The sequence below is a fragment of the Homalodisca vitripennis genome, chromosome X (assembly GCF_021130785.1).
Source record: "Homalodisca vitripennis isolate AUS2020 chromosome X, UT_GWSS_2.1, whole genome shotgun sequence".
NCBI classification, from domain to species: Eukaryota; Metazoa; Arthropoda; class Insecta; order Hemiptera; family Cicadellidae; genus Homalodisca; species Homalodisca vitripennis.
The window spans coordinates 56,789,094-56,799,329 of NC_060215.1; the positions used below are offsets into that span (position 1 = coordinate 56,789,094).

General features: G+C 32.1%; 1 protein-coding gene across 1 annotated transcript in view; it reads left to right on the top strand.

Annotated features, from left to right (window-relative positions):
• LOC124369022 (NAD kinase 2, mitochondrial) overlaps positions 1–9,958 on the top strand; it is a 43,143-nt gene extending 33,185 nt beyond the window's left edge. The window contains exons 5-7 of the mRNA XM_046826686.1: positions 1,660–1,750; positions 3,142–3,394; positions 5,388–9,958. Coding sequence (XP_046682642.1) covers positions 1,660–1,750; positions 3,142–3,394; positions 5,388–5,614 — 571 coding nt within the window. The 3' untranslated portion in view covers positions 5,615–9,958. The remainder of the gene's footprint in view (positions 1–1,659; positions 1,751–3,141; positions 3,395–5,387) is intronic.
• Positions 9,959–10,236: the final 278 nt, after the last annotated feature.

Genomic DNA, 10,236 nt, shown 5'->3' on the forward strand with positions numbered 1-10,236 from the left:
ACTTAAACTTTTTTATGCCTCAAAAAGTGACACTTTTTTTGTGTCTCCTTGTAAGTGATGCCTGAGTTCTGAAGTTTTGATAAAAAAAGGAGCCCCGTGAAAAGTAAAGTGTGTACCGTATATTGTCCATTGCCAATGTTGAAGTGAGACAAAGTTTTCTTCAGAGATATATAATTAATTTTACTTTTTTAATAGATTACTCCACGTGATAGCAGTCGATGTGTCGACATTCTAACATCCATTATGAATGATAGGCGTCGTCGTTCAAAACAGCTGTTTGTAAAATCTGCTCGGTCGGGATATTTCACGTCTTTTCGTACGCATTCGGGTATCCATCGTTATATTACATTCCAAGCTTTCTTCTGTTTTCTGTGTTTAGTTGGTTATCGTGCACGAGAATACTAAGAAACAGCTTTGAAAGCAGCAAAATTAAAATGAGTGATCCTTTATTATCCAGTGACACAAGGGAAATTATTGAGGACTTGAGTGATGAGAGTATTGTAGGTGTTCAAAGTGACATTGAAACTGAGGACTTTCCTGAGGATTGTCCTGCATTGGAAAACTTCTGCTCTGGAAACGGTGAGGAATATATTTCTGATTTTGATGACAAAGACCCTTCTGATCAGGAAATTGAAAATGTACCTGAACCACGTAACAGACATAGAAGTTAGGCCCCACATAGGCCTAGACCAAGACAAAGTTATGTTGATAATTGGGAAGAAAAAGAAAACCAGCAGCTCATCAGAATGGACACCAGTTTTGACTACAGTGTACATAGTTCATTTTTCTAGCATTACTTTCTTATAGCAATTTTTTTTGTAGTATAAGTATATATTTTCTTGTTCAGGGTAAAATTTTCTACATAATAGCTATTTTGAAAACTGTATATAGTGGTTTCTAAGAAATCTGAGTGTGCAAAAGTGTTATGAATTTATTTTTCAAAAAAAAATTATTTTCTTATCAAAGCAGTTACACTTTTCATACTTAAGGTAATAATTTTTATTTTTTTATAATAATTTTCTACGTTTTGTTATGAACATTTTGATATACAATAAGCATGACTTTCAAAAATACTGTATAAGTAAAAAACACTTTTTTATATGCGTAAAAAAAATATGTAACGGCCTTATCATTTACAGGTAATATAGTCATCAACAGGAGGGTTAAAGGGGTATTTATCATATTTCCCAACCATGTAAAAATAAACTAGTAGAAATGCTGTCTTTTCAATAAGATTATCAGTGCTTTGAATTAATACAAGGAGGTAATTGATGACAGTTTTAATATCTGATTGAACTAAAGATATTTCCACTAGTTAAATTTTTGGGTATGAAGTCTTTAAAACCCTTAAGAGATGTGCTTACTACTGTTATAAGTCATTTACTCTACAATTAAAATAAAATAATTAGGTCTCAAGTAATTTTTGATGTGATACCATTTTAAACAGGGTCGACATTAGCAACATTTTCTAGAAAAAAGTTTTGCTATTGTACTCCTTTTATTGAGTTCTTTAAATTCAGATATATATATTCAAATGAGGTTTTTTGTCAAAAGATTAAGTTGGCCCTCACCCTGAATTTTAAGGCTTTTTAAATATGGTATAAGTTCGCCTAATTTTAATTGTTGACAAATAAAATTGAGTGAAATTGATTTGTTTAGGACCAAGCTGAATACAGGTGCCAAGAACATGTCGAGTGCAGCATCACCTCACCCTTTGTGTCCTCCCCAGCCTGCCTTGGCGCTCAATGAGGTTTGTCAATATTAGTCTCGTTAGTCACCAGTCAGGCTTTCATCAGCCAATAATAATAATAATTAATAGTGTAATCATTAATAATTAATAATAATTAATTAAAATATATATATAATATGTTTTTATGATGATTGAGAAAAGTTGTTCATAAAAACTTGTTCAGAAAAGTTTATCATAATTTTGTAGAAATTGGAAAAAACTATTTTTATTTTTATTATTCATTGACATATATTTTTCAACTAATTTTTTGTTTTATTTTAAAAAATGCCTGCTTAAACCCTTTAGGATCACGGTATTACAAGTTTTCCATTCCTACAAAAATTTCCAATTTTTTCCAAAATTATTAAGTTATATGTTTGAAATTGTATCTTGTAACACAACATAGATACTTTAATTATTTTAAAACATTTTTATATTTATAAATGCTTAACAATAAAACAGATTTTACTTTGTGAACACCAGAAAGTTTTATTACAGACTCCTAACAAAATGTTGTTTGTTTTATATGAATTTCGGAAATGACAAATATATTTACACTGTCATTTACTATATAGAGGCATTGTCTACTGTGCAATTTCTTCTTTCTCATAATATAACAGATAAAATCGTTATTTGATTCAATTATATTCAAAAATGTAAAAACTATAGTGAGGTAGACCACCATACGGTATGTATATCTGTCGCATTAACTATCTTTAACTCTCTTTCTTTCTCATTTGCTTTGTGATTTGTGTGAAAAGTTGATTATTTTTAACAATATTTACAGATTGTACCTAAACGTATTAAAAGAGGCCTGTAAAATTAAGTACTTTGTTAGCCGGAATGCTATACATTCAGATTAGCTATGTAGAAGTGTTGTGAGCTGTTGATAACTTCAGTTCCAGAATAGAATTTTGTTTAAAAATAAATTATAATTTAAGCACTTCTAAACTAGTAAAATCAGCAAAAGATTTAGATTGTGGGTAGTTTAGAGGACATTCAGAGCTATGAAGCTAAATAAATTTGTAGAAAATGTTTTGATTTAATTCAATTGAAAAATAATAATTCGGCTGTTATTTTTAAACGTTACAGTTAGTGCTACAGAAATATATACCGCATGGGAGAAATCCACTTGAATAAAAGTTTATAATAGACTTACATATTTTTATCAGTAACCTGTGGTTTGTCTGCTCGTTATATCACTCTTGTAGCCAAGCTCTGCCAAGTGCATTAGTAAAGTTAGTGAATCCTGTGTCAAATCACTTATTTAGCATATGGCTGCATTGAGTAATTTAGCTACCTAATGCGTGGTATCAATAATGCTACATTTGCAGGCTACACATATATTTGAAAAATAAAAGTGTGGCTTAAAGCCTCTTTTGTACAAGTAATATAAGTACTGTTATGTGTAGGTGTTTGTTGGTGAGAGCCTGTCTGCACAAGTCTCATATATGGAGATGCGGCTAAAGCCTGGAGGAGAAATAACTAAAGTTAAGAGCTCAGGTCTGTGTGTCAGCACTGGCACAGGATCCACATCTTGGCACCTCTCAATGAATCGCATCACCAGCCACGGTGTGGAGGAGATTCTGCGATGTGCTGGTGTCCCCACCACTGACGCCAATGCTGTTGCCGACAAGTACAATAAGTCTCTACTGTTTGATCCAGGTAAAATGCAATGTTGTTATCGTTAGTAATAAGTAACCATACGGTTTTCGGAGTAATTGTACAATGCACTACAGTTGGATCAGCTGGGGATATGGTAGTTATATCAAAAGCCTTCTTGCACACATCCAGAAGTTATGCTGATTATTAGTGGACAACAGAATAACAGATGTTAAGTAGAGTGGATCAGTGTTATTTTAGGATAGTACACTTAATCAACTGCCGATCAACTGTCTTTCATTGTAACTGATCTAGATTTTCAAGATGCCACCCACATTTCCTGTAACTACAGTGAAACCCTGTTATAATATCTCCCACATATAGGGTATCCCCGCTTACAATCTCTATATTACGTTTTATTGTTAAAAAGGGGCCTTTCTAGTGCAAAAAGTCCCACATTTAAGGTTTCCCACTTGTGCAGTATGGATTTTAGTACAATTTTATCGCTTATAACATCTTTGTCCTTGCAAATCACTATTTTTGGCTATTGTTGATCACATTACATGTGAGGGTTGTGGTAGTGGCAGCACTAGATAGTTACATGGAGTAATTGTATAACTTTACTCTTGATACATGTAATTGACCATGTCTTACAGTTGCATCTAACAATTGAATTGCTTAAAGGATAGTAGGATTTAGGACATTTGCCATCATTATATGAGGGTTATCCAGAAAGTGGATTACATTTCACTCTGTAGCCACTAGGAGCGAGAGACAATCTGAGCCATTTTGATGTCAGGGCATTTTTTCCGTTCAGTGGCTATCTAGCCGTGCTAGTGAGAGGTTACTGTCGTTCCTTTTACAATAGCAATTTAAAATGTGGGACACAATTGAAAATCCCACGAATTGTGAAATGCTGTGGGTAATACAGTTTTTGTTGGCTAAGCACAATAAACCAATTGAGATTTATCACAGACTCTGTGAAGTTTATGGGAACTATGTGATTACTGAAGGTGGAGTGCGTTAGTGGTGCATAAGGTTTAAAATGGCTGAACTTATATGCTTGATGATGAACGAATTGGACAGTCTCACATTGTGACTGATGAAATTGCCTCTAAAGTCGATGATAAGATTAAAGATGACCGCCAATTCACAATAACAGAACACTCACTTAGTTTTCCTCAAATTTCAAGGAGTTTGTTGCACAAAATTATCATACAAAAGTGGTTACCATAAATTTTGTGCAAGATGGGTACCGAAAATCTTAACAGAAACCCATTAAAACCAACATATGGTTGCTCCATTGACATTTTTGAACACTTATAAAAAAGATGGTGACTCTCTGTTTGAACGAATCATTGCAGGAGACGTGACGAGTAAAACATGTGAATTGTAAAATCTAATTGGTCGTATCGATACACTCCCCCAAAAACCATGGAAATGCATGCAACATTTTCGGCATGGAAGATTATGGCAACTGTTTTTGGGATAGGAAAGGAGTTTTTTTTTATTTCATAGAATGTGGCACAACCATAAATTCTCATGGTATTATGAAACCTTGCAAAAGTTAACAAGAGCAGTACAAAACAAACGCATAGGAAAGTTAAGTTTGAAAATTTTTCTTTTGCGCGACAATGTCCGACCTTATACCGTAAATTGGACTCGAGAAGTCCTGGATGCTTTTAAGTGGGAGTTGTTTTCACATCCGCCTTACAGTTCGGACCTTGCACCCAGTGAATACCACCTGTTTCCAGCAATGCAGACCTGGCTTATGACGCAGCGCTTTGATGATGACGTGGGAGGGTGTGACTACCTGGTTGAAGTCTCAGACTGCAGAATTTTATAACACTGGAATTTTAAAACAAATGTGTGTGTTTTTTATGTTTATCTTAGAACATTGTTTATTCAGTATTGAAAAATAAAATAATTCAAGTAAATATGCTCTGAGAATATTGAATTGTATTGTGACATGTTTCAATGATATGAATGGTTTTTGTACATTTGTCACAGAAAAAGAAATACATCTTACATTTAAGATTACATTTTTCATTTACAGAGGACTTCCATATGTGTTATACAATACGGGACTTAATTTCTGCTGGCGTGTGGCCGTCCCCTCCTGGTCTTGCACCCCGTGCCTTCGCCCAAGCATTGTGGGTACGCTCACGCTGCCGTGATGCTCGACTTGTCGTCGATGGTGGAACTTCCTTCACGTTCAATGATGGTGCAGAAGCTCTGTTTGAGCTTTATCCTGAAGATGCTTTAAGGACTGTTGTTCTCTGATCTTCCTTGATTTTTAGTCAATTATTGGTATACATTTCATTATTTACATAGTCTCACTACTTACAATTTCTGTGTTTATAATTTTTTTTAAGCAATGACAAACGATGTTAAGTAGTGTGACTGGCAGTTGTTGAAATAGTTACCTTTATAAATTGTACATTAGTCATCCACCTACATTTAAAGCAATAACGTAGGAAAATCATGTAAAAAAAAACTTTGTGTATATACTGAAAGTATTAATATAAGATTTTATAAAAGAATGTACATAGAAATAGATTTTATAACATTTAGTGAATTTTAATTGTAATTTGTCGGTTCCACTCTTTTTCATTATGTTTTCATGTTTATTCTGTATAGAAAATGTTTTCTATTTTTCAATCTTGGTTGCTGATCTCTTCTGTGGTAACTGTTTCTAGAATTCCTATCAATTACTTTCGAAAGTGAGTAATATAAAAGTATTAGAATATGAAGTGACACTTGATATGTTATAATAGTAAGTGATAACATTTCCTTTTTTGATATATTATACATGACTATCTTATAAGTTTAATTTTATTAAGTTTGGAGTTATGCTACTATGAAAATAAAATAAAAATAATTATAAATTGTTGTTTTTTATGGACAGTAAACACTAATATTTTTAATAAAATCAATATTGAAACAAAGCAATGTAATTAAATGGCCCATTTGATATAAAAAATTTATAGCAACAAATTTCTAAATTTTTAAAGTATACGAGGTGTGGATTGAAAATAACCGGACTGAGGCTGAAAACAAATTTTACTTACAGATATTTACAATTTAATGTTTCCCCCTTCAATGTACTCTCCTCTTCAACTTTTGCACCACTCCATGCGGATTTTCCACTGTGCCAACAGTGCTGCAGATCATTTTCCGTAACCCTGTTCATTACACATGTCACTTTTTCTTCTCAACAATTTTAAATCTCGTTCCTTTCAAATCTGACTTGACTTCAGGGAACAAAAATAAGTCACAGGGGGCCAAGTCGGGTGAGTAGGGTGGATGATCTAAGACGGGGTTTGTGTTTGGCCATAACCGTCTTCACTGACAAAGCTTTGTCAGCTGAAGCATTGTCCTGGTGGAGGATCCTGCCTTGTTTTTCCATAAATCGTTCTGTTTTGCTCCGTAACCTAAAAAAGAAATCGTTCGTCAGCTACATTAGTTTTGGTGGTGATGGAAATGGAAGGTTATCAAAAGGGTTAATGATTATGAAACAATAATTTTTCTCCCAGGTATATTTTTTTAGTTTGTATATAAAAAAAAATACAAATATAATCGGGAAAAATTATCCTTTCATATTTTTAACTCTTTAATACTTTCTTATTTCCACCAAAGTTAACAAGGCTGATGATCAACCTTTTTTCTTAAGTGAAATTCGTCTATTGGTTTTCAAGACCAGAACTGTAAGGATGCAACCAACTTTGTGTTTTTATTTGAACTCTTTGTTTTTGTTTTAAACTTTTCCTCTAAGACTAGATAAATTTCCAAAATAAACCCCCTCAGATATTAGGCATATCACTATATGGGCCCCAGTAAAATTTAAACTTATCAGAACCAGAAAGCAGAGCTCCTGTCCACTCCCCATGGAGCATCTAATACTGCCACTGCTGGATTATTTTTGTGAAGTAATAAGAAAAACCTTTTTTCTCACTAAACATAACCAGTGGTGGCAGAACCTTATTGGGAAACAAAGCTTTTGTACCATTAGGATTTTTGTTTAGGTCTTGTAAAATTACTTTAGATGTATTAATAATCCTTCTTTGTTCTTGTAATTAAACAGCTTTATCAACTTTAATATCCGAGTAAAGAAATATTAACTATTCTTGTTGTATTAAATAAAAATCCCTCAAACATAATATTAAATCACAAGTTTCAACCTTGATGGAGGAACCGACATTTTTCCGGTGGAACCAAATCCAGACTTCAAGAATTAAAATGTTGCTAGTATTTAATACAAATATTTTTAAATGGAACAGTTCATGTGTTATGTTTTCTTCAAGCGCTCAAAATGCTGCAATACACAAATGTATATAATAATGTAAATTTGCTTTTATGTTTAACATTGCAGCTCAAATGTGATGATTTTAGCTCTGTTGTACACTCCGTTTTCATGAAAAAGACTAACAAACATGTACATGAGTCAGTTTAAACTGTAACTTTTAAAACTATATTATTTGTTTCTCCAAATGGAGTGTTCTTATTGTTATCATCTTTAAGCATTTAATTTTATGTACTTGTTTAGCATTTGTACATATAACGTTATTTTTCCCTACTCTTTAACTGAAATTACCTCATTACTATAAATGTAGTATATTTTTAAATCAGGAAGAGTGATTTCATTTTATACTTAAAGAATTTTTAGCTCGTAAGAATAGAAAGGTTTTGTTGATTAAAAGAGGGAGAGAAAGTTATGTTTTAACATGAGAAATCTGAGAATGTAGGAAGAACAGGCTTGCCTTACCAATATTGACAGTTATTCCTCTTTGTTTTGACTTAGAGACATTAAATTGAATACAAATACACAATTGGAATATTTCGTGCTCACCAGGTACTTGTCAACCACATAGAGAGGTGTTTAATACGATGTGTCCAATAATATGGTGTCAAACTGCTTTTGACACCATAACAAAAACACCATATTGCAAAAAATTCTACTTGATTCCAGATGATCATTTTAACAATATAAATATATTAACATAGAATACAGTTTCTGTTAAAAGTTTTTGTTTACTCTTAAAACAAAAAGATGTCACTATGTCAAGAAAAAGAAGAATAACCCACAATTTGCTAAAGGCAACTCTGCTCTTTCTACTAAAATCTTGTTAAAACCATGTGAGAAAAGATAGTATTATTTATTTATGGTATGTTTACATTTTATGTTTTATTCAATTGAACTGATAGTTAATACAAATAGTCTTACTTATCGGAGTAATATTGGTACAAGTATCAAATGTGATAGATAAGCTAGTCTTCAGATACAAATTATTCTATACATTGCATTTAAAACATTGTTGTCTGACCATGTTACATGTAAAAATAATTGTTTGAATTGCGCAGTTCTCTAAATCTTCAGACATGTTCTTAAATATTATATTAAAGTATTATTTTTGTCATCCCTTTCTTTCTTCTTCAAACTGATATATAATACTTCATTCCTTCCTATTATTGTTAGAAGTAAAAATATTTTTAAATGCCATTTTTAAGAAAGTCTTTTTGAAGCTAACTTTATAATCAGTAAAACTTCATAACTTTACATAGTTATAATTGTATTTAATTTTCACACAAATTTATACTATATTACAAGTACTTTTTACTGTAGGTTGATTGAGAAATGTGAGAATAAGTAAGTAAATGTGTAAAATAAAAGTACTACAACCTATATATGTTACAACACTGAAAATTTATTCAAAATTCAAGTTTTCAAAGTTCTATGAGCAGTATTTATACTTTATATATTATATACTATCTATGTAACAATGGAATATAATAACTTTTAGTCGGCAAAAAATAGCACCAGAACACTGTGTTGTTATAGCTCTGACTGAATTTTTTTGCAACTAACCAATAGACCTTTTATATTATGAACCTGGCAGCATTTTTGAAATCTTTGAACAGACAGCAAAAGATGTGTTGCCTCATGGACAAGCATTAGCAGCATAATTGAAAAATGGCAGCATACTGTAGGCTCCAATGTGTATAATGTAGATCTAGATTTATATTAGTTTCTTGTGTTTGTTCTCCTACATACTTACAGCATGTTTTGTAACTAACAGATTTTTATAGTAACAAATATGGTAGATTTTCAGAAAATTTATATCCAACTAAAAATATTTTTTCTTGAAATCTTTCTAATCACAGTTTTAAATATTGTAATATTTTATTTCTGTTTAGAATTTGCAGGAATTGTAAACGGGTATTGCAGTATGTTGATCATTCCACTGTTAATAACTGTAGACTCCAATGTATTAAATGTAATATATAGTACATGTAATAATACATTTGACAACTGAAGGGTGATTTTTCAGATGTAACACTCTGATATAACAAAAGCTCAAAAGGCAGAGTTTTCCTACACATTCATCTGAAAGTTCATTCCATTTAGTAATAATGTTCTTGTAATGGTTGACCATTGAAGCAGTACAAGTGAAAAATGCCAATCAGTAATATCTACAAAAGGCCAATGTCAGATTTTACCTGAACTGTGTATATTCTAATGATTTGCAGTTTTTATTCACCTAATGTTATGTAAGGAAGAAATAGCACTTTGTTTTAACTAAATTTTTGTTAATTGTTATAAAATAAATTATACAACTTGTAACAGAACTTGATTCCATTCCTTCATATTCTCTTTCCTCTTGTCAAGTTAGTTTTAAGTATTAAATAGGATTTAAAGGAATAAGTTACTTCATTTCCTTGTGCATCATGGCTGTTCCATCAACTACGTGGACTGAGCTACTCCAGCCTTCATCAGTCCGTGTTGTTAGCAACCGTGGAGTAAGTTAGTTCCACAACTGTCACTACGTGCATCCCTCTGATACACCAAAGCTTCTCATCCTTCATACTCCACTGTAGCTAACAATAACTTCTCCATTGTTAGGCAA